Genomic DNA, 25688 nt, shown 5'->3' with positions numbered 1-25688 from the left:
TGGTCAATGTTGTCCACTGCTGAAGTCGTGAACAACTTCTTCCTCAAGATTGGTGGACACACCACTCCATCTTCCACGTACTGGCATACAACTGCTTCTCCTAGCTGGGCTGATAATTGTAGAACTCTGTCATATGAAATGCTGACCCCATTTTCATGCAGCATGTCGATGAGCTGCCTCTTTCTTGTCTTAGCAAACACAGACAGGCCGACATAGATAGCAAAAGGTGTCTCATGGTCCTTGGAGTGTCTGTGGATTTGTGTTCCTACCTTGTAGTTGGCAAAGCAGTTGTACTGTAAGAGCTGTGACATAGCAAGGTCAGACTTCGATGCGCCATGCTGGAGTTGGGATTTGATATCTGCACCATGTTAGATCATGTATACAAATTGAAGCAGTGATGGTGGAACAGCCTGTTCAATGCATCCTTCATGAAATGTACTGCTGAAGTGTGACTTGTGCTGAAGCATGTCCCGTCGTATCATCCCAGCAACCTTGGCCAGATGGATGGCGTCACCGTATTTGCTTGCTTGTGCCAGGATTGAGCCAACATCCTTCTCAAAGACCAGTAGGATATCTCTTCCTTGATGGTGAGCTTGCAGCTGGGGGATGTGAAAAAGCAGCTGGTCCTTCAGTCGAGTAGCATGAACATCGGGCGATCCAACACCCAGCTGCTCAAGTCTCTGTCTGTAGAGTGTGACCAAGTCAGCAAGTCTGAAAATGGGTGGTTCAGTATCTTCACTAGAAGCTTTCATCTGAGTGATGTAAGTGACCAGTTCAGAGAAAGCAGTTGGGTATGTGTCCTTGTTCGGCTGAAGCTCTTGTGCTTCTTCTTGCTCATGAGCATTTCGGTGTGTTCTTTCTCGGTTGTACAGGTCTGCCAGGCAGCGAGGGTGATACTTCAGTTCTTGTGCCACAACATCTCCTGCACTTAGTTTGGCAAGGAGTTTTCCATCGCTAAGTGTCTTCGCACAATCATTCAATCTTTTATTAAGTTTCATTGTCATTGCATGTCTTATGTCATCTTGATTGTTATTATCTAGATTATTACGGCTGCCATTTTTTTTTCGATTCAATTTCGCGGAAATTAAAATCTAAGAATAAAAATTCGTAATTATTCGAATACTGTAGAAACGTCTATGATTTAAACTTTGATACACAATTATTTTTTTTCGGTTATTTAATTTTTCTTGTTAGACTTACTCAGAACAAAAGCCTATCAGTCGTCAACAAACGTTCATGGTGTACTAGAGGGAGCTTGAACAGGTACAGTATATATTAACTCTCAGATTAACGTAATAAAGAAAACCACTCACCGATAATTTCATTTATATGTAATGGTTATGGAATAGTTGTGAAGGAGAGGCAGTAGACAGTAGTAAGTACGTAAATTTGGTTCAACAAAGTGATAAGAAATTTTTTGTTTACTATGGACCACAATTCAAATTTTCCTAACTAGGTGTGTTATAGTTTTGTGGTGTTGTGAATTAGAACTGTTATACTTTAAATCTCCATTCTTTCTTCACATGAGTTTAACTTTTCATAATAAACTTTCTGTACAGCTGATATCGAGACCCGGTGAAGAGGGCCTCTGGAACTTCACCACCACACAGGTCAGGAGATTATTACAATGAATAAAGGAAATTTTTATTTTTCGAGTATTTTAACCAATGAAATGGTATTTGTGCAGATTACAGCAACCAAAGAATTCCGGAAATTCACTTCACTTAATCGAGCTATTTTTTTTCTATTATCAATTTCTTTTATACACTTCCATCACAAATTTATAATAATGAAGTTATTGAATTTTAAAAGAATAAAATCAGAGCACCTGTCCCTGACTCGGAGTAAGGTAAGAAATACTGTAATGGCTGGAGGCTGACCAAACAACTCTGGGTTGTTACCTAGCATATGGCCCTATCCCCTGGCCAGGGCTCGGTTAGGTGGTTAGGTAAGGTTTAGTTTGGTTGTATTGTATAATCCACAAATCACTCGTTTTTTTTTCTCTCCCTCGCCCAAAGCCCCAAATTCCCACGCACTTCCCCAGTATTGTTATAGGGGGCTAAATAAAAAACGAGTAATTTCCGACAAAAAATATCATAGAAGAAAAGTGTTTTAAATTTGTCTGAACTACTGTACATGATAGGTATATTAAAGAAAAAAAGTTATGGTTCAATTAAAAGCAATAATACCGAAACTAACTAAAATTGGCTAACCTTCATTTCTGTCGGATATGAGCAGTTATGGAGTCTCTAGAAGTGGTTAGGGTTTTGAAGTAGAAGGAAACTGTGAGGTAAAAACACCAAAAATTTACCTAATCTAACCTGCCCTAACTTCACCTTCTCCAGCCTCTGAGCCTGAGACACATACGTGCATGGAAAATTATACTCAGCTTCAGAGGTTTTTGCGGAAAAATAGTTGCATATTTTTTTTCTTCTTTATTTCAGGGCTCATTTCACTGCCATGAAATTGTTTTATTAAATGTAATGGGGTCTCTTATAGCATAAAATTGTATGAAACCCTAAAAAAGTGAAAATTCTTGAAATTTAGCCACTTTTTTCGAGTATAAGTTGAAAAAGTAGGAAAGTGTATAGTAACATCTCTATTTCCATTCCCATTTTCCTTGTATTATGGTGTTCATTGATATGTACTGTATACCAAAATAAATAACAAAGCATGTAGAATATGGTGGTACAAGGAAAAATAATATAACACAAAAACTCATGGAATAATTAAAGGGCCGAGCGGCGCACCCTCCTCTCGCTCTAATGGCCAGAGCGACACTGGCTTCATGTTGTGCTGCCACGCACACGATGACCAAGACCATCTCGGGGAAGGTGATAAAGCCCACAAAGAAAATGACGTCTGTCAAATGGCGTCCAAATTTCAGTCAGTTTTACTGAATTGTTTTTGAGTTATTTGATAATATAGCCCATTGGACGCCACGTTGGCGTTGCGAGGCAGAGCGTAAGTGTTTCGTCTTTTATGTTTGACAGCACAATGGCTTCGTGCGAGGCTTAGAGGGTTAAGAAATGGGTAATTATTTATGACTAACCTGCAGCCAAAATTGATAGAATTTTTTTTGAAAATGCCAGATTTTCACTTTTTTTTTATAGTGCAAATGTGTTAAAAAAATGGTTATTTCTAAAATAAACGTAACTTAACCTTTGTGGGTATGAAAAACAGACCTAATTAACATAGCCAAACAAACCTATGTAACCTTACCTAACTTCCATACCGGGGGCTCTGCCCCCCGGACCTGGACCCCCCGGTATATTAAACAGAAAGAACTTACAATGATAGAGTGTAATTTGAGGCTTTTTCTGGACATGAGACCATGCTGCCATATTGGCGCTTATGCAGCCCAGGCGGCGGAGTGATTTATTGTGATGGCAGGAAACTTCGAGCCATGGCATTGAGGAAGTGTTGATAATTTTCTCATTCCATTGGAACAAATTTCTTTCCAGTCTGAAAGCACAGGGATTCCCGCTGTGTGGACAGTCTCTATTGAAAAGAACAAAGCCTTGGTCTTTGAACAATTGAAGGGTCTCGTCTTTATCCCTAGATTCGCAAATTACGTCCATATCAGAATGGCGACAGCCTTCACACATCATGCTGAAAATGAAAGTGCCATGGGCGCGGGAAGAAGCGCCGCAGCAGAGCGCAGACTCATTACCGCCAGAAAGACAAAGTAGTGCGCGCCTAGGCACCTAATTATCTACAAAACGAAACATTTGCTCAAGAAATGACTATCATATCAGAACTCACTGATAAAAATAACTCGTCTGTGGGTTAGTCATAAATATTAACCAAGAAATGTGCAACTTGTCCAACCAAGTGCTTTTGATGTTTCAATATACAAAAACTGAAAAGCCACAAAGTGCAGATTTCATTGTCTTGGCAGTTTTGTGGCTTCTCTTGCATTACCAGATGTGGATAATGGTGGAGTAGACGGTTAACACCAGAAGGATTTTATGGAATTGCACCAGTTTTCTGATTTTGTTTAGGTGATACTAAGTAAGAAAATTAGAACCTACCTAAGCTCACCTAACCTTCTAACCTGTGCATTGTCATTTCAATCTTTTTGCTATCACCCAAACAACATCTCTAGAGAAAATGAACGAGTTCAATCCAATATAATTCGTTAATTTCTTGACCATGTAAACAAAGATCGTGGATTCTCCTGTATAACAGACGATGTGACCCACAACATGGTTGGCACGGGATATCCGACGGCACCATAATTATGGCAAATAATTTATTTCTTTGCCTACAAAGCTTGTAGAGACATGAAATTACTACCATATGGTCAGTGTTTGCAGTGTTTTTACCCCATTACTTCCCTCTTCTTTCATGCCCTGCCCACTACCAAGTAATTTATGATTGAAGGATAGACTAAAAAGAAAAAAACAAATAGTATAACAATGTTGTCTTTTGATTTTATTACTCAGTGTCATCCAAAGAACAACTGGAGAATATGAACAAAATATATAAACGTGTTTGGGTGCTAACCGTCTCCTCCACCTTTACCCCAGATGTGTTTAACTTAACAATAATGGCAGTCTGCACCACATTTTGGACACTTTAGGGAGCAGTAGCATTATTTTAAAAGTGACATGAATGGTTTGCCATTCTGACCGGGAACACCCTTCACATGTGGAAGACATCTTGCCACTGACAAATTTTAATTCAAATGAGTATGAAGTTAAAAATATATCCCACGAACTTAAATCCTGCAATTTCTTAGGTAAAATTGAAAAGGTAAAATAATTTGAAAAATATGAATTTGTGAGGAAAATGCTATAGAGTAAAGTAGGTATTTGACTGGGATCTAAAATAAAACTACTAAGTACTACTAGCCACAGAAAATTTTTCATATACGACTTACTCGACTTACGTCCACCCGCACTTACGACCTGCCTCAGTCGTACCAAAATTTGGTTAAATTATGTATTTAGTCCCAAAGTCAGTACACAGACAAAATTTTCATCTGTAATTCACTTTAAATTGGCTGGCAAGCTTAAAATTGAGAGTTTTGTGGTGCTGAGAAGAAAAAGAGACATCCATTTTAGATTTTCTGTGTGTTATTTAAGCATTTCCGACTTACGACCATTTCGACTTACGACCTGTATGTCGGTCCCTAACCCCGTCGTAATTCAGGGAGTACCTGTATATTATTTTATTGATAATTTCAAACTTCCATGTATTAGAAAAAACTGATCAATAGAAATAATACTGTACATGCAAAATTAAGGATACACTACAAGGAAGATAAATTCAGATTAAGTTTAGGTATCAGATACAGACCTCAAAAATTGTTGATCTGACCTCACCTAACCTACTTTATATATGTTCATGAGAGAAATGGGACATCTCGGAATATCAGAAGACTATTAAATATGATAGTGATAAAGCAGTCAACATTTAAATAATAGTGCTGGATAATGACTGGTGTAATGCCCACAGTCATCCTGATCAGAATCCAATTAAAATCATAGTAAAATCATACACAATCCCTGTGTGTCCTGGTTAAATAGCTGATGGTTATTTTACCTGGCAACCCTTGGCCAAATAACCACTTTGTTTTTTGCCCTATCTCCCTGCATAAAAATCACTCTAAAGTTCCACCGTGTCCACTATTGAATCTTAACCCCAGTCAGAAAAATATCAGTTTTTGTTGAGGGTGACGGATTCATAATAGGAAAACAGCTATTTATTTTTTTGGCATGGAGGGGGAAGGTGACCACTCTTCACTGTTATCATCTTCATTTACTTCCCTCACACATTTGATGGGATTTTATGGCCAGAATTTGATAGTTTTAGTGTATTAGGGGAATAATTTCCTGTTGTTAAAGGTGAAACTTGTTTTGGTAAATTTCTGGATTGAGGAAATTTTTGTGTAACAGGTGTGTAGTTAGGCAGCTGCAGCAAGAACAATTCTGAGTTTTTATTTTGTAAAAAACCCAGTTTCACCATAATATGTGTATGTACTGTATACTTTACTGTGCAGGCTCTGAAATATTTTCAGTTAATTAATGTGATACCAGCACTTACATGTTTTGCATTCTAAGGCCTTACCTTTATTTTCAGCTATTTACCCACACTGGCCATTATTCTGCAAACACCAGCAAATGATTTAGGCAAGAAAAACCACATTGGTTAATGTAGTTTTTCATGACAGTTTGAGAAAATGCATAATTGTTGAGTTATGGCCCTTCCTACTCTGTCCATATTGACCCCACTAAAGGTGAACAGGGCTTCTTAGCAGAGGGAAAATGTGGAATTAAAATCATAACTAATGGATTTATCTAAACTATTTATGAATTATATAGGTCTATAGTTATATTGTTAATCATTCTCAAATATGAAGTTATTTGGATGTTTATTAAAAAAGAAAGTCCACATGAAATCTAATGAACTCTTATTTATACTAAGTGTTTCTTACCAATTTGCATGAAACTTTAACCATATTGCAAGGCCAACCAAATCAAACTTAAGGCTAAAATGTTAAATTACTGTAGTAATATGAAATAGAATTGTTTCATGCCAAATATGTACCAGTAATGGACATAAAGATGGTTACATCTGACCTATCTATAGATACCAAAAGTTTGAAATTCAGTCCACAACTTTGGGAGGAGATGGGTGGAGAATTGGGTGCTACTATAAATAGTATGCGGTTTACCGAATTGGAGTTGTGTCTACCAGAATATTTACACTGTAGCATCCATTAACCTAACCTAAATTAGGTTAGGATAATTACTATGTAGCATCCATTAACCTAACCTAGGTTAGGTTGGGTTAATAGACGCTACAGTGTAAATATCCCGGTAGACCACATACTATAGCAGCACCGAGAATTTAATTCCTGGTGCTTTGTTTACATAGGCAAACAGCTGACCAGCCATCCAGCCTGTGCCTATGTCTGTCTCAATGTTGGTATAATGGTGTCACCCAGAAGCTAATTATGAGAAGGGAAGGAGCTGTTTACGTAAAATAGAACTACTGCACTGTACAATATCTACCGGTATGTGCGACTGTATTTTTTTATGTATTATGTACAGTATTTAGTGTATATTAAAGTAGTTTTGGAACAAAATGCTGTACTGTATGCAGATTTTTGGGCCTCTGAAACCTAACTACAGTACAGTACCTGTAATTATTTCCACTTAGTAAATTAAACTATAATATGCAATTTGATAATTCATGTTGTCTTATGCTACCAAACCCGTGAATTATCACAACTGTATGAGTATTGTACAGTATTCTAAAGTTGGGCAGTACCCAGTGGCTCATTCGTCCTAGCATCAAACATAATTGAATGATGGTTCTTGTCAATTTGCTGGAGGTGCAGAAGTCGTGGCATACTAAAGTAGTGTACTATAGCTGTTCCTTAAATAAATTTAAAGTGAATTTTTCACATATTCTCTGGGATCTGGTTACTGTATATATGTTGAAGTAATTAATTTTCTTTAAACAACATCTCAAAACCACTTGTTGAGTATGGACCCTGGTGTAAAGTAGTACAGGTACTCTACTCTACTCTATTGCCTTTCCAAAAGTATACTGCTTGTGAAAATGTCTCCATACAGATTGCTTACTGGAACAGGATGGAGTGTGTAGTTTTATCAACTTTGCTACTATGGTATAGCTAGTTGAACTAGTTAAGAATGTGAATGTGAGATTGCATTGTCTAAACATTTGGATATTTAAGACAGTTATATATTTTTGGTCAGGTATTCAGAACAGTACCTTTTACAGGAGTAGCTTTAGATAAACCTTTGGTAACTCTATATGTCTATTTCTCTTATCTATCTGTCTGTCTGTGTCCACCCTTTTTTTTTATTGGTATCCTTATCTGTTGGAGAGTCTGATCCAAGCATTATTAACCTTTCTTAGCTTTTCATTTTATTTTAACTAAAACATTTTATCTTCCAGATAATCCATCATGGATGAAGACACAGGATTAAGGTCACATCGCCGTGAAAGGAAAGAAAGAAAGGAAAAGGAGAGGAGAGACAGAGAACGAGAGAGAGGAGATAGAGAGAGAGAAAGAGACAGAGAACGAGAAGAGAGGGATAAAGACCGGGAACACTACAGAGAGCGTGAGAAAGAGAGAGACAGAGATTATGAGAGGGATAGAGACCGTAACAGAGAGAGGTAAGATTTGAATGACATTGGTCCCTATAGACAGTTAGAAGGAATGTGTATACAATACAAGGAGTCAGTCAATTTGGCCAGCAGTGACTTCACCTCCCCACTAAATTTAAGTATGTACCCATTCACCGTTGGTTGACTAGGGATTCTCCAACCATGAACCCAAACAGAAGACAAGCTTTTTCTTCACTAGGCTGCTGCAACCCCTCAAGAGTAGTGTTTCATAAACACTTTAACTCATCACTTATGTTATGTACTATGCTTGAGTGCTGTATGATACACTTGTACTCTTCACTTAAATAGTGTTCTTGTACTCAACTGTGATAACATATACTGCACTTGTAGCTGCAATAGTGTTGTACAGTATAGTACATATGTACTAATTAGTAGTGGTGCAGTGGGTGAGTGGATGCAGTGTTACCTTCTGTCCCAATAGTTGCTGATTCACATCCAGGCAACCCCCCAGTTCACTCAGCTGTTAATGGGTACCTCTTTTTACAATTAGGGAAGTGGAGGCAGTCAAAATGCAGTGCTGTCCACATTGCCTCCATATGAACTGAAGGCTTAGTGTACAGTGAGTTGTATCCACACTGCCCCTAACAGGGGTCCACTTATACTTTTCACTCTTCAACAGAATTGTACAATGTAGCTGTACTCTATGCTCTGAGTATGACGAGTCATTATCCGTATGTGTGGTAGGTCTGAGATAATTCAACCTTCTTGTAGAACAGTAGACATATACAGTAAGTCCTCGCTTAATGTTGAGGTTACGTTCCTGAAAACGCGATGTTATATGAAACAACTTTAAGTGGATCAATTTTCCCCATAAGAAATGGATAAAATACGGGAGTTACGTTCCTGAGCCTCCCTTTGGCCTATGAAATACATTACATATACAGAAATTCAATGCCATTTTTATAGAAAATAGTGTATATATATATATATATATATATATATATATATATATATATATATATATATATATATATATATATATATATATATATATATATATATATATATATATATATATATATACAGTCTACGCGGAAGGTTAAGGCACACCATGGGGAAAAAATAAAAAAAATCATGGTTAGGCAATAAAAAAATGAAAATAACACTCACCCGCCCCTCTTAGTATTTTGTTGTGTTTCCCTTCCTCTTCAGCACCTCTTTCAGTCGTTGTGGAACACTGTCTGCAAGGTTTTGCAGGTGCTGTGGGGTGAAATTGGCCCACAGTTGCTTAATTGCTGTGGTGAGCTTGGGGACGGACGAGGTGTCGAGGTCACGTAGGCGACGTTTCATGAGCCCCCAAAGGTTCTCAATAGGGTTGATGTCGGGGGAATTGCCAGGCCAGTCCTTAAAATATGAAACCTGGCAATCCTCCAACCACTGAGTAACCGACTTGGCTGTGTGGCAGGGAGCACCGTCCTGCATGAACACGACGGCGCGTGTTTTCTCAAACGAGTCAGGCAGAACGTCACAGAGAAGCTCGAGGTACACACCCTGGTTAACTTTAATGTTTTTTCAAGCACAACCAACTCACCAACACCGTAATAAGTGAAACAACCCCATACCATCACTGAATCAGGATGCTTGACCGTCTTGACGGTGTACCTGGGGTCGAGCGGGTCAGAGTCTGGCCGGCGGTACACCCGATCGTGACCACAACCACTCACTGTAAACGTGGCTTCATCACTCCAAAGGACGTTCCTCCAATCCTGAAGGGACCAAACACTGTACTTCTTCGCAAAAGTGATCCTCTTCTTCTTCTGGGCAGCAGTCAGCAGGGGCTTACGGCGTGGGCGGTAGGCGTGATAACCGAGATCGTCATGAAGAAGCTGCTGCACCGACCTTAAGGAGACGTGACCAAGGAGTCCGGGGTTAGCTTGCTTTAATTCCCGGGCCGTGAGCTTAGGATTAGCATTAACTTGCCTAGCAATCACCTTCCTGGTTCTAGGAGACGTAAGCCGTGGTCGCCCAGACTTGGGTTTAGGGGTAGGCAACTCTTCCTGGCTGTTTGCCTCAAACTCCGAGATGAATCGGTACACTGACCGGCGGCACACACCGGTTAATTCAACTATTTCAGTAACTTTATGATTAGCCTTGTATAAACCAATCACCTGTGCAATATCCTCACGCTTAGTAACTCTCCTGGACATCTTAAAGACCCAGAAATCACACGATAAAGCACTGTAACTCAGGCGTAAAATCACGGCACGTGGCGCTCACATGGGTACAATAACCTCCACCCACGCAACTTAAACAAAGACTGAGCGGTTGCTGCTATGTGACAGCTGTCGCCTAAGGGTTCCAGATGCCGTTAGAATTGTGACTAAATATTTCTGATCAAAATTTATCCCTATCTTGAGGGTAAAACGATTTGTGCTAAAAGTAAAGTCACAGCCCAATTTGTGCCTTAACCTTCCACGTAGAATATATATATATATATATATATATATATATATATATATATATATATATATTCTTTTTTATTTCTCGGTTTACGCGGATATTTTATACGTGGTTGGTCGTTTACGGCACCTGTCCAGACGCACAAATAATTATTCACGTGGTACATTCCTGAATTTACGCGGGAAGCAGCGCGGGCAAGGCTGCGCACTAGGACGCTCTTACGTCACCACTGACGTCAGACTCGTGACGATGACGTTTCGGACTGTGATTGGGCCACACATCCTTACCACCCACATATCCCCTCTGCCGAGAGCTGTGATTGGTCTAATTTTACTTGGCGTGCCCTGCCACCAGAGGGGATAAGTCGCTGAACTTAGAAGCGTCAGTCCCATTGTCTTCCGTCTCCGCGTATACAGTGCTCCCTCGTGCCCGCTAATCTGCTCAAAAATGGCTTCCGTTGGACCCCCACCACCCCCGAGAAACCTTGAACTACCTGGCACAAGCCATGGTTATGTGAAGGAGGTCATCGAGATTGCGGAGAAAATCACGCTCGTCCTTGCCAAAGACCCGGTCAATCATCGCTATGAAGTGTCTAATAACCTTCTGTCGAAATTTATGGAGCCGTATGTCCAGATGTATCACGACCACATCAATGCTAGCCATCAACGAAACATAACCGAGTTCTTCACCCACAACCCACCACAGCCACAACCAGCCCAAGTCAGTGATAGTGACGATATGGACTTTGAGGGGTTTGACGCCGAGGCCCTGCTTGCTTCTGGGGTGGATTGTGATACAGGTGATACAAGTGATACACCTGAGGGCCACTAATCTGCCCTCTGCTGTGTGCCCAGCCATCTCTTCTACTAACGTAAGTGTTAAAAAACCTAATATTATTGATATTTCTCTTAAATATCAATTGTGTGTGCATACCATCATAAAATTAAGATGTTATTTTTACTACAACATACGTATTGTGTCGGAAAAAGGGTAGTCTGGCGGTCGGCCCAGTCTCTATTTCAATTAATCCCACATGTTCTGTTATTTAGTTTACGCGTTTCGCGTTATACGTGGACCTCCGTGGGTTTAATTGACCGCGTAAAACTAGACTATATATATAAACTAAATAATTTTGTATTGTATTTACTGATGACGGAGGTGGTGGAGCGAGTGTGTGGTGGGTAGTGGAGCCGAGGAGGAGGGTGGCGAGTCACTGAGACCCGGCGGGTGGCTCCTCCTCCCGGTTTAAAACCTCCATTTTCGTAGCAAGGCTAATGGTCTTATGTTGCTTCTTCACAACACTAGAATCAGTAGCACTTGATGGGCGCTTTGAAGCCATTTTGAATGGTTAGAGTACAGTATTTAGAGCAAAAACACTTAAGCGCACAAGATTGATGTGGAAGCGTAACGGAGACTGGCTTGGCGTCGCTTGAGGACGCTGTGACGGTCCGCTAGTGAGAGGTAGCGCGGCCAGACAAGACAGGGTGATGCGCCGTAAAAAGTAGTCCATGACAGCGCAAAAACGACATTTAATTGAGTCATCGGGACGTTAAGCGAATTATTGGTATCTAAAGAGTAGCGACTTAGTGTCGAAAAAACATTAAGCAAGGCGACGTTTTATGAGGACTTACTGTATTTTGTATGTGGATGTTTCATATTTATTTCATGTGTTGTGACATACACGATGAAGTGAGGCATGTATCATATTTCAGTGATACTGTTAATCCCTTTATATTTACCTGTATTGTATTCAATATTTTCCTCTCATTCTTCCAAAGGCAAACGATGGTCGACTTTTGCAATGATTTGTAGTCATCTTGTATTCATCAGCATGTGGTGTAAAGTCAAAGTTATACTATGGACTTGCAGTATTCTTGAGTACATAATAAGTTCCTTGAGAGCTTCTCTGTACATACAGCAGATGTAAAGTACAAGAAAAAAGTTTGTAAGTTATTTCCAGAAAGTTGTTGTAATATTTACATTGTGTTTATCTTGTTAGGGAGAAGGGTCGTGAGAGAGAGCGGGAACGTGAGAGGGAGCGCCCAGACAAGAGAAAACCAGAGATGAAGGGAAAGGAAGAACTAAAGCTGGAAGAGGTATGTGCAAGTTTCTTTTTATAGAAAATAGCAACCTGTATTTCTCAACTTATATACAAACTGGACTGAGCAGGAAGTAGTCATATGTTGCATCACAATAAGCTCGTCAAAGATCTTTCCTGCAGTTATCATAGAACTAACAGAGCTAATTAAATGTCCTTAGAATCTTTAACATGCTTTTAAGAACTTGAAAATAACAACTTTTTCATTAACTCAAGTGTGGCTCTGGGAACTTAGGCTACTCAAGTACTGTAGCAGCAAGTTGACAGGTTCCCACCCCAGGGTGCACTGTACTTTCCATTGTTTTCCATTGTTATAATACTTGTATATTTTTTCAATTACAAGGTTATTGTGTAAATATTGAAGTATGGAGTACTGCTCTCATCTGGGGTGGCTCCTCTTCTGTCCTACTGTTAAATAGGGTAGAATCAAAGGCATTTCGTCTTATTAACTCTCCTCCTTTAGTTGATAATCTTTCTTCCCTTTCTCTTCGCTGCAATGTTGCTTCACGCTTTCTCTTTTACAGGCATCCTTTGTACCGCCGGCAAGGCTGTGGGCTCATAACACTTGTTTTGCCCGCTATGCCCACATTTTCTCTGTGGATGTTGGTCACACTAGAATAACCCATTAAGTAGAACATCTATATAATGCGAGATACGTTCCAAGAGAGGTCGCTTTAAATCGAAGTGTTGTTTCAATGGAATAATTAAGTTTGTTACTTGAGAGAAACACAAAATACTAAAAAGACTTTTATTAACTAATAAATCTGAGAAAAATATATGGCGTAGTGATATATATTTGCAGCAAGAACTCATAAATCAACACGGCTAAAATTAAGGGATGCGAAATGGTCTGTTTACTAGTGATCAGCCGATGTGAGAGAGTGATCGCGCTGGCGCCGCACACTGCCCGCCTCTCGTCTGGCTCACTCCATCCCTACCACTCACTTTCACTTTCCTCTCAACTTAGTTTTTCGTTACTTTATGCTATCAAAAAATAGATTTTCACCCACCTTTAGTTAGGCAAGTCATCCTCTGTAGATGCAGTATGTCTGTTTACGAGAGCGTCAGCGCGAGAACTGAGGATGTGGGAGGGTGGCGGGCAGCCTTGTAGCATGCCCAGAGAGGCGTCTGGCGGGAAACATAAGGTGCGAAACTTAAAATGGTGTGTATTTCCATATGACATGCCAGATTTGACTCACGTAAAATAGGAAAGATTCGCTTTAAATTGATACGGTGTCCGTAATTGTGGGTGTCGCCTAAAATCAATAATTTAAAATTGATTCGCTTTAAATTGACGTTCTACTGTAGTGCATCCTTCTTTCCTCACACAGCCAAACTGTGGAATGTTCTGCCTTCTTCTGTGTTTCCATGCTCATACAATCTATCTCACTTCAAAAAGCTGGTTTTTGGGCATCTTTGTGGTGTAGATTAATATAAACTTTTTCTTTTCTATTTAATTTCCTTTTACTCTTATTTTTTTGCCCCCTAGGCCCCATTGTGGGTCGATGACCTGTGCCCAGGTGGGCTATTCCCTGTTAAAAAAAAAAAATCATTTAGGGCGGTATGTTTGGTAAATATAATTCAGAAAGTGAGAAATACAGAATTAAGAAGTGAAGTGAAAGAAGTATGGGGCAGATCTGAGTAGGGTTTACTGAGGTATTGGGGAAATAAAAAGGAAAACAGATTTTTAAAACAAATGAATAAATCTGGGGTATTATGGTAGGAGTAAGGGGAGAAAACCATAGAAGATTGTTCTAAAAGTGAGGGGGGGGGGGCATTCAAGAAGGAACAATAGAGAAGTCAAATAATTGGAGTAGTTTATGGGTAAGGACTTATTGCTGAGATTACTGTATGGGGCATCTGATAATCAAAATAGATATTTAGGGCCTTGTTGAAAAGGAAAATATCAGAGCAGAACACAGTACAACAGTGAGAGTGACTTAATGAAGGGAGAGAGTGTATTTAATGGGAAATCCCTCTCTCTCTCTTTCTCTAAAATACATGTACATAATTACTATTTGCAGCTGGAGGAGCAAAGGGAAATGAAAGAGAAGAAAGCGAAGAAGGAGCCACTGTCCTTGGAAGAAATGGTGGCAAGAAAGAGAGCAGAAGAGGAAGCTCTCAGCCGTCCAAAGTTCTTGACCAAGGCAGAGAGGGAGACAGAAGCTCTCAAGAGGAGGCAAGATCAGGTATTACAAAAAATGTAACATATATGTTTGAGTATTATTGTTTAGGTTAAAAAGTAATGAACGCGATTTCCACAATGAAAAGTAACCTACACGTATGAATTGCATGCAGTCAGTCCCCGACTTACGATGGGGTTCCGGACCGAAAACCAGGTCGTAAGTCGAAAATGCAAAAATAATACATAGAAATTCTAAAATGAAATACGGTACAGTAAAAGTAATCAATAATGAAAAATGAATAAAGTGTTACGGTGCACTTACCTTTAATGTAGTCAGCTGAATGCACACAGGGCCTCAATAGTTTTTTAATTAAACATGGAGACTACATTAATTGGATGAAGCAGAGTAGGAGACAGGGCTGGGTGGGTCATCAATTTTGCTTTCTTCAGACAGGCTAACATACTTGCTTGTTAAAGGTATTGGATCATCTTCAGGGAGTGAAGAGGCAGCAGTGGTGGGGCATGAGGAGACAGCAGTAGGGGAGACTTCTTAAAATATATGTCCAATTTAGACTGCACAGTTTGCCTTTCCTTTTCATTGTAAATCTCCCTGTAGCAAGCAAGTGCATCTGGCTCATTCTGTCAACTTTTGCAAAACTCTCAACATTTTTATTCATTTCTTCAAACATTTGCATCCCTTTATTAATAGTAGCAAATGCCTCTGCCTTGGCCTTCAAAATTTTTGATATCGTCGAGTGAGAGAAGCCAAGGTCACGTGAAATAGTTGCTACTGTTTTTCCATTTTCATATTGCATTATTATTTTCATTTTCATCTCAAAAGTAATTGACTGTCTCCTTTTCTTATCAGCACCACGAGAACTCTCACTTTTACGCTTGCCAGCCATTTTAAAAGGAATTGGAAACAAAAAATATTTCAGTACACATCGCTATCACTAGCAACAACGATGGCCAAATACCAACTGAGCGCCCTACGGCATGGATGCTGTACACCACGAGGCGGCCCAGCCCGCGCTGTCGTATGGGACAGAAACGTTTCGGTACTAGAAAATACATAATTGAAAAATATTTTATACGACTAAGGTGGTCGTATGTCCGGGTTGTCGTAAGTCGAGGAGTACCTGTGTGTTCCTCCACCCCTCAAAATTGAACCAATTACAAATGTGATTCTTATTAATTAGCACAGTAATTTGGAATACTCCCAATAATGGACATCTTTTTGTCCGATGTGATTAGCAGACTTGGCCAGTAAGACCTAGTATGGGGAACATTGTTCGTTATTGACCACATTCGTAGTTGGTGCATGTTGAAACTTGCTAGACTCACCACAGCTGACAATGTTTACAGGACGAAGCCAAACAACACACTGATGCTGGTACATATCTATACACAGAGCTTATGTAAGTTGAAGTCTCCTGAGGATGGGCATCACTTATTACTGCTTTATTATTTCCTCTTAAGCACATTTTATTAAAAAGTGGGATGGCCGACACTGAAGTGAAAAGAATGTGGAACAGATGACAGAGCATGATTGGCATATTTTCAGAGAAGATTACAATATTGCAATTAAGGGAGGACGCATTTCTAAGGTAATACAATACAGTGGTCCCTCGGTTAACGAACACAATTCGTTACACAGAGTCATTCGTTAACCGAATCCATTGTTTCAATGGGATATTGGGTAATTGGTTCCAGCTCACAGAAAACTACATACAAAGTAAAAAAAAAAGTGCAGTAAAGTACACTTACTTTGTGGTGTGTATGTAGAAGGTTCCTGGTTGATGATGATGATGGGAATTAGAAGTGGGGGTGGAGGAGAAGAGAGAAAAGAAGGAAGTGGGGATGGAGGAGAAATCACCTTTCAGGGGACCCATGCTTGATGCAGTCATTTCACCAATAAAATTTTAAGTTCACTAGGTGTAATTCAAGATTATTTTCTTTAAATCAACACTGCACTGCGCTATATATTATCAATATGTTAACTAAATTTCAGAATGACCAATAATTTTAATGTAAAAATGCATAAATATTCAAGACACCAACAAAATCGATGTTCACTCCACTGTAAACAAAGCCAAACTGACGCCCGGTGGGTGAGTCAGGCGGCTGATGGGCGTACAAAAAAATAGTACCCTGTACTGCATGTACAGTGGTCCCTAATTTGCGAACCCAATTCGTTCCAGAAGGTCATTCGTTAACCGAAACCATTGTTTCAATGGGATTTTGGGTAATTGGTTCCAGCTCACCGAAAATTACATACAAACTAAAAATAAATGCAGTAAAGTACACTTACTTTGAGGTATGCATGTAGAAGGTGCCTGGTTGATGATGATGATGATGATGATGGGAATTAGAATGGGGTTGGTGGAGAAGGGAGAAGAGAATGCATTGGGGGGGGGAAGAGAAGCCACCCCATGCTTCATGTCACCATTTCACCATAAAATTTTAGTTCACTTGGTGTAATTCAAGATTATTTTCTTTAAATCAACACTGCATTATATATTGTCAATATGTAAAATAAACTTCAGAATGACCAATAATTGTACTGTAAAAACGTAAAAATAGTTTATGTTCAAGAGAGTCTCAAGCAAGAAGCTTCCTCCACTGAGCAGGGACACACACTGACGCCATTTTGGGTGTGTTGAGTGGTTGTTTGGCGCGCTAAAAGCTAGTTCCCTGTAGGAACGGATTCTACTACGAATAATCCTATAACGAACGGTTTTACCAATAAAATTGAGAATGCTATAACGAACGAAACTCCTACAACGAACGCTGATGAATACGGGACTATTTCGTCCTGCGCATGAATATCATTGTACCGCAGCTCACAGCAAGAGCATCAGGCGCCATATTGGTTCATTGTGTGGTCAGTGCACCAGTGAACTTGTTGAAATTTTGTCTTTTGATGTGGAAATTCGTGTTATTTTTATAACTATTTTGTTATACAAGTGTACAATTGTAACAATGTATCGTCAAAAGCGAGTGAGAAAGCTAATAACCCTTGAAACTAAGAAAGAAATTATAAATAAACAGACAAAGTGCCTGTAAGACAGTCACCAAAGAGGGCTAGGAAGGATGACTCTTCTCCTTCCACCTCTTCTCCATAATTCTCTCCTCCCCCCCTCCCCCTCTGCCTCCTGTCCTGCATGCTGAACAACACTAAGGTAAGATAAAGTACCGTATTTTTTACAATTTGCACAGAAATTTTTCAGTGTTAAGTTGTTGTATTTGGGGGGCCTGGAACGGATAAATCCTATAACGAACAAGGTTCTAGAACCGACTAGATTCGTTATAGCATACCCCACTACTTCAATTATGTTAAATAATTGTTAAAATGACTAAAAATTTTAAAATAAGACTTGGAAAATTTTTGAATAGTACAACCTTCTTGATATTTACTCAAATGGTAACGAATTTAAGCCCTAAAACCGATTACTGTATTGGCGGACTAATACTACAGCTGGTGAGCAGGCGAAAACATGTTGGGAAAAATTCGTAAGGAATTCGTTAACCGAAATTTTTTCGTTAACCGAAGTGAAGAATCTTATGGAAGGCAAGTCGTTAACCGAAATTTCGTTAACCGAGGGATCACTGTATTATCAATATGTTAACTAAATTTTAAAATGACTGTTAATTTTAATATAAAAAATGAAAAAAATATTAAAGAGCACAACTTTCTTGACATTTACTCCACTGGAAATGAATGTAAACATAGAACAGAGTACTGAATTGGCAGACTAGCTCATCAGTTGATGCTCACAACAAAACGTGTTTGTCGTAAGGATTTCGTTAATCAAAGTTTTTTTCGTTAACCGAATTGAAAATCCTTATGGGAGGTAAATCGTTAACCGAAATTTCGTTAATCGAACCTTTCATTAACCGAGGGACCACTGTACAAATATACAGTATATTCTGTACTTTACATATTGATAGCCCAGTGCAGTTGAGCCTCCCAGCTGATGTGTAGTGTTTAGATTTACCTGTATATTTAAATAACTTTTTATATGGTGGGTTTGTATTAAAAATAGTAATTAATTAAATATACATTACTGTAATAACTGTTTTTTAATTAAATGTGCTTAGAGGATATATTAGGGACTTTAACTTACTTAACCTCACTGTGTAGTTATGTACTGTACGAGCATCAGTGTATTTGGCTTCGTCCTGTAAACATTGTCACAATTTTTTGTATTATATCTGTTATATTTTTGTGTTACACTGACATCTTTATAGCAGACTAGCATAAAGAAGTGTAAATACTGAAGCCCCATAATTAAGGAAAGTTTAATTTCTATATACGTACTCTACAAATATGGTATTCATTTCCATGTGAGATATGCATGTGTGAAACTTTGATGTACTGTATTAATTTATGTACACCAAAGGAAAAGGGAAACCTTCTTTTTAAGGGAATTCTCCCAATAAGAAGTAGGGCTTGCATGAATTATTCCAGTATTAGGACAGTTTACTAGACTAATAATTTGAAGATCTGATTGTACATATTACTAGTCCAAAAGATTACCCACTGTATATACAGGTAATATTTGTTTCTAGAAATAAATGCAGCTCGTTCTGTAGATAAACCTACAATCATATGAATTTATTTTTGTATCTTATTTCTTAACATGTCAATGTGTTTTCTTCATGCCTTCATGTATTCAATCATACTAGAATCCATAGTACAGTACTAACAAACAAAAGTGGGTTCTAAAGAGTCAGTTATCCATCATTTTAGACTAAAACGGTAAGTATAGTAGAAGTAGTGACACCAAATTTTGAAACTTCAAAATGAAGAAAAGATGTAGCTACCATTGCTGGAGTTGATAATTTCATTGCTTATGTTTTCTTTATAGATTGAGGAAATGCGTAAGCGACAAGATGATGAGAGAAAAGCCAGAGAATCTATGTATCAGGATGGTCGACGAGAACTAGAGCAAGCACTACGACAGGAAGATCCTCGAGAGCGCGATCGCCACCGTCGAGATCGTGAACCAAGAGAGAATAAGGAGGATATTGAGTTAGAAAGGAAAAAGCAGCTTGAGCGAGATGCTGTTAATGAAAGGTATCTTGGTATTGTGAAAAAGAAGAAAAGGATTCGTAGGTTGAATGACCGAAAGTTTGTGTTTGACTGGGATGCTGGTGAAGATACTTCAGTGGACTACAATGAACTGTACATAAATAAGCATCTAGTTCACTTCTTTGGACGTGGACATTTTGGTGGATTAGATTTGAAAGAACAAAAGAAAGTTCAGTCAAAGTTCTATGGAAATTATATTGAGCACCGTCGTACTCAGGCTGACAAAGACCAAGAGTTGATTCGCATTAGGAAGGAGCAGAAGAAAGAAGACAAGAAGAAATGGGATGACCGACACTGGAGTGAAAAGAATGTGGAACAGATGACAGAACGTGATTGGCGTATTTTCAGAGAAGATTACAATATTGCAATTAAGGGAGGGCGCATTCCTAATCCAATCCGTAGGTGGTCAGAGTCCAACATTAAAAAAGCTATTCTGGATATTATTGCCAGTGTTGGATACCAAGACCCAACACCAATTCAAAGACAGGCTATTCCTATTGGTTTACAGAACAGAGATATCATTGGTGTTGCCGAGACAGGTTCTGGTAAGACCTTAGCATTCCTCATTCCCCTTTTGGAATGGATTCAGTCTCTTCCAAAAATTGCTCGATTAGAGGATGCTGACCAGGGGCCTTATGCACTAGTTATGGCTCCAACTCGTGAGTTGGCCCAACAGATTGAAGAAGAAACTACAAAGTTTGGAGGACCCCTGGGAATCCGCACAGTAGCTGTCATTGGTGGTTTGTCACGTGAAGAGCAGGGTATGAAGTTGCGAATGGGTTGTGAAATTGTTATTGCCACTCCTGGCCGTCTTGTTGATGTACTTGAAAATCGTTACCTCGTGTTGAATCAGTGTACATATGTTGTCTTTGACGAAGCTGACAAGATGATTGACATGGGTTTTGAGCCAGATGTTCAGAAAATCTTAAAGTTCATGCCAGTGACTAATGAAAAACCAGACACTGAAGATGCTGAGGATGAAGACAAGTTGCTACAAAATTTCCTTTCAAAACACAAATATAGGCAAACTGTTATGTTTACAGCTACTATGCCCCCATCTGTGGAAAGAATGGCCAGGCAATACCTTAGACGACCTGCCTATGTGTATATTGGTTCTATAGGAAAACCTGTGGAACGTGTCGAACAGGTCGTGTTTATGGTCAGTGAACAGGAGAAGCGTAAGAAGTTGCTTGATCTCTTGAAACGAGGCATTACACCTCCAGTGCTTATTTTCGTCAATCAGAAGAAGGGTGCGGATGTTTTGGCCCGAGGGTTAGAGAAGTTGGGTCACAATGCCACAACTCTCCATGGTGGCAAAGGCCAAGAACAGAGAGAACATGCTCTTGCAAACCTTAAGTCTGGAGCTAAGGATATCCTTGTGGCTACAGATGTGGCTGGTCGTGGTATTGACATCAAGGATGTTTCTCTTGTTATCAACTATGACATGGCCAAAAACATTGAAGATTACACTCACAGAATTGGTCGTACAGGTCGTGCCGGAAAGCACGGAAAGGCCATATCTTTCTTGACCAAGGAGGATTCTCACCTCTTCTATGAGCTGAAGCAGCTAATGTTAACATCACCAGTGTCTTCATGCCCCCCAGAGCTGGCTAATCATCATGAGGCCCAACACAAGCCTGGCACAGTTATGACCAAGAAGCGAAGGGAGGAAAAAATATTTGCTTAATCTAAGTTATAAAGTGACTCTTTCATAATTTACACTGTAATCATCTACAGGATGATGTTAAATATACTTGAAGTGTGGTTTTTAAGTATGACTGAACACTTGTGATTTGGCAATGTTTAGTCATACAAATGAGAAGAATATTTCTATAAGATTTCTATAAGCAAGCTATGATTTGGTTATACTGTAGTTATATATATACTGTATTTAAATTTTGTATGAGCAGATAAGTACAGAAAGTACCTGACACTACAACAAGGACTATATAAAAAGTTAAAGAAGTTCTCTATATAAGTTTATAATTTACCACAGTAACAGTGATTAGTGTTCACTTCATCTTTAATGCAGTTTGGACTAAATGTTTTTTTATTAACATATGATAATACAAATGAGCAACATTAGTATTGTCTGTCTTACCCAACACAATAAGGTGTTGTTGCCTTTTTTTCTATTCACTGGCATAAATATGTATGTAAAATGAAAATATTAAAGAATTTAGATTACAACTATTTTTTATGGAACTCTCATTCGTGTGAGGCCCTCTTGTGTCTGTCAATTGTTGTTTCAAGACGTACATTTGATAATCATGTCTTTCACTGTATAATAATCTTTACATAGCTAAAGCAGTCATTAGGCAAGTTACTGCCAATATGCAGACAGTGTGAGAGACTGGATAGGAACAAGAGTGAATGAGTATCATAATGAGAGTGGGTGTTTATACTGATTTTAATTAGATATATAACTCCCAAACAATAGCTGATTTCCTTTTCTTTTATCCCAAATCCGTGTTCTCAGTTCATTAGTATCAATGTGATGTATGAATTAGTGAATGGGGTAACTCGAACATAAAACAAATTTCTACCAATCCTCATACATTTTGCACACCTCAGTACTGGTGAGAACACAGTATATACCCGGTACAGGTAGTAGTCCCTGCTAAACATGAGTTCGCACAAAACAAAATATACTTTAGCATGAGGAACCATGACAGGTTGTCTAATTCATAAAAAATTTCTTGATCAGAAGTCAGATGCGAGGTTGTACTGTGTTTCATTACCCCTTGAGGTCAACGATATATATACTTTACTGTATGCTGTGATCTTTTTATTCTGTAGCTTTTGTCAATATCCCCAGAATTACTTGGTTTTGTGGTTTTCATGCCATATTGGGCGAGTTTTTGGTCCAATTTTGGTTGAGGTGGGTTGGTGGCTTTTGGCTCTTTTTCTACTGAAGTTAACGTTTTTAAGGGTTGCTTATTGAATAGTGTTATATCTAATAAATATATAACCAGTGAAAAAAATTTGGTTTTGTTTCTTAATGTTTTGACAATGGCTACTTTCTGACCTGACAGTCTCCTGAGGTTGACTAAGTGTCACTCAGTAACTCGAGGACCCCTCCCCTGAGTCTCTCCCACACCACAAACAGTTGTACCTGGACTTAGTTACCCTCCAAGACACTCCAGACAACACGGCAGCAGTCAACGAGGAATACCCTGACGATGATCTGTTGGAGTATTGTACAAATTTTCCTCGCCAACTATCCCCCTACACCACTTCACAAGCAGACAAGTATCAGCATTCATTGTAAGTGTTTGTAGAAGTACTGTACAGTGGTTATTTAACCCCTTGGGTATGAGGGCTCTGCTGAATATAATCATCTGGCATTAGACAAATAAAATATTAAAAGTGGCATCCAGTAGTGAAAGGATCAACAAAACTGTACTAGTAACATTCATGTGATAATAATACACTTTTTACTTCATACCATTTATATTTGTGTTCATTGCTGTGTGGAAGTCAGAGTGATGTCTCCGCTCCACCTTCAAAAGTCCCCCTAGCCTCGAAGGTGACATGTGATGATGGCCAGGCTTGTTCTGAATGATGTGGCGAGTGTTGTTTAAGTGTGTTTTATGTTTATTATTAGTGTAGGATTTTTATTGTTAATTTATTTATTTATTCATTAATTGTTATTTTTATTATTTTTATATATACAATAAAACCTCGATTAACCGACTTTCGGATTAACCGTCAATCCCGAACTCCTAAAAAAAAAAAAAAAAAAAATTTTTACAGGGATTAGCCCACCCGGGCATAGGTCACTGACCCACATCGGGGCCTGGGGGGCGATAATGTAATAATATTAATAATGATAATGATAATAATAATACAGTAGTAATAAAAACCATAAATGCAAAAATGAAAACAAAATCCAGAGTGAGAAACAATATATGTATGTTGTGTTGTCAATAGTAAGAGAAGCAATTGAGACCCTGCAATTGTGTGAAAATGAGGTAGCAAGTCAGATCAGCAACCTGAGACTTGGTCACAATTTTTGTGATGACATTCTTTGACTTTTCCATTTTTTATTCACGGTTTCTGTGCTGGTTCATATTTATTTACTAAAGTGGTTAATGTTTTAAAACAAATTCTATTGAAATATGAATGGCAAATGAACAAAAATGAATAGAGGGAATTAAATGAGGTAGGTTAGGGAAAGGTACTTTGAAAATGTATGTTTTATTTCCGTAGACTTTATGTACTATTAACCGACCTTACGGATTATCCGTCGGCCCCTTCCCCCCATATATGTGGGTTAATCGAGGTTTTACTATATATATATATATAGATATATATAGATATATATAGATATCTATATATATCTATATATATCTATATATATATATATATATATATACAGTCAACCTCGCACGGGTCCCACTTTACGCTGCTTTCATCGCTACTCCTGCCGAACACGGAATGCTCACTTTCCGCGGTGTGTGTACCCTTTTACGCGGAGAGCGGCGCAAGCAGTGTGCGCACAAGGTCGCCCAGTCATCAAAACATTACCGAGTTCTTCACCCACCACCCACTACAGCTGGCCCAAGTCAGTGATAGTGATAATGATAGTGAGGATATGGACTTATATGGACTTTGAGAGGTTTGACAAAGAGGCCCTGCAAGCCTCTGTGGTGGATAGTGATACAAGTGATACAGGTGAGGGCCAATAATTATTGGCAGAGGGCAGATTATAATCTGCCCTCTGCCTCGGAACCAACCGCCCATCCCCGTGTGCCCAGCCATCTTTTCTACTAATGTAAGTGTTAAAAAACCTAATATTATTGATATTTCTCTTAATTATTAATTGTGTGTGCATACCATCATAAAATTAAGAAGTTATTTTTACTACAACGCAGGTATTGTGTCTGAAAAAGTGGAGTTTTGGGGATCGGCCCGGTCTCTATTTCAATTAATCCCATATGTTATGTTGTTCACTTTACGCGTTTCTCACTTTACGCGGGCCGCCGTGGGTTCAATTGACCGTGTAAAGTGAGGGTTCACTGGTTTTTTTGTGTGTGTGTGTGTGTGTGTGTGTGTGTGTGTGTGTGTGTGATATATGTGGGTGTCAGACTAGCTGGGGAACATATCCCATTGAACCCCATGTTATAATGATCTTGATTTACGATATTTCAACCTGCAATGGCTTTTTCAGGAACTTAACCTCATCATAAATAGGAGGGTACCTGTACTTGGTATTAGTTTGATATACTGTACTGTAGTTTAAGTTCCACAATATATAATACTGTACTGTACAAAAGAAAAAAAAGCCTGTCTGTTAACGTCTCTATGGATTTTAACCTCTAAACTGCGATGACCCTCATATGAGAACAGCCCTTTTCTTTAAATGAGCACCACAGTTCTACTGCATAGGTCTCTCTGTTGCCTTTCTTATCATAGAAAACCCACATTTGTTACCGATAGCGAGTCTCTCCCCCTCCATCCCTGTGCTCCAACCTTTGCCCCCTAGTAGTTTGGGCCCCCTCACAGTACTTTTATTTTTTATTCATCTGTATGCATATGTATAATTTTTTTAGAATACTGTACAATGTAACAGTGGCAGTTGTGGAACAGATAAAACTGTCTTAAAGCCCTTACTAAATTTAAAAAGAATACATGATACTGTACCTCATAACCATTTGGTTTTATGATGTTGAAACAAAACAATGGCAACTCTCCATTCTTTCCTCACTGTGGCTTCTCTGGTTCCTCAAGTTTCTTTGCATAACTATGCATTTTATTCTTGCTCTTCTTGATATTATAAAATTGACTTGTACTCATCT

General features: G+C 38.8%; 1 protein-coding gene across 8 annotated transcripts; it reads left to right on the top strand.

The window, feature by feature from the left end:
* Positions 1-1186: 1186 nt before the first annotated feature.
* LOC121873217 (probable ATP-dependent RNA helicase DDX23) lies at positions 1187-22077 on the top strand. 8 transcript variants are annotated; one of them, XM_042376577.1, is made up of 7 exons: positions 1196-1375; positions 1560-1610; positions 6886-7024; positions 7936-8157; positions 12569-12665; positions 14692-14856; positions 19664-22077. In XM_042376577.1, the coding sequence occupies exons 4-7, from the start codon at positions 7946-7948 to the stop codon at positions 21572-21574; spliced, it is 2385 nt and encodes a 794-aa protein (XP_042232511.1). In that variant the 5' UTR covers positions 1196-1375; positions 1560-1610; positions 6886-7024; positions 7936-7945; the 3' UTR covers positions 21575-22077. The 8 variants fall into 8 exon arrangements, with proteins under 8 accessions (XP_042232510.1, XP_042232511.1, XP_042232512.1 ...); XM_042376578.1 differs by having other exon boundaries at positions 1196-1379; XM_042376576.1 differs by lacking the exon at positions 1560-1610 and having other exon boundaries at positions 1187-1263.
* Positions 22078-25688: the final 3611 nt, after the last annotated feature.

Source organism: Homarus americanus, unplaced genomic scaffold (assembly GCF_018991925.1).
Source record: "Homarus americanus isolate GMGI-L3 unplaced genomic scaffold, GMGI_Hamer_2.0 scaffold32929, whole genome shotgun sequence".
Classification (NCBI taxonomy): Eukaryota; Metazoa; Arthropoda; class Malacostraca; order Decapoda; family Nephropidae; genus Homarus; species Homarus americanus.
Note: the sequence above shows the minus strand (reverse complement) of the source record. Positions and strands in the feature narration are given on the sequence as shown.

Coding starts and splice junctions, on each gene's coding strand:
- LOC121873217 (XM_042376576.1), top strand. CDS start 7,946: ATGGATGAAGACACAGGATTAAGGTCACATCGCCGTGAAAGGAAAGAA. Junction 12,666..14,691: donor AAGAACTAAAGCTGGAAGAG/GTATGTGCAAGT, acceptor TACTATTTGCAG/CTGGAGGAGCAAAGGGAAAT. Junction 14,857..19,663: donor TCAAGAGGAGGCAAGATCAG/GTATTACAAAAA, acceptor TTTTCTTTATAG/ATTGAGGAAATGCGTAAGCG.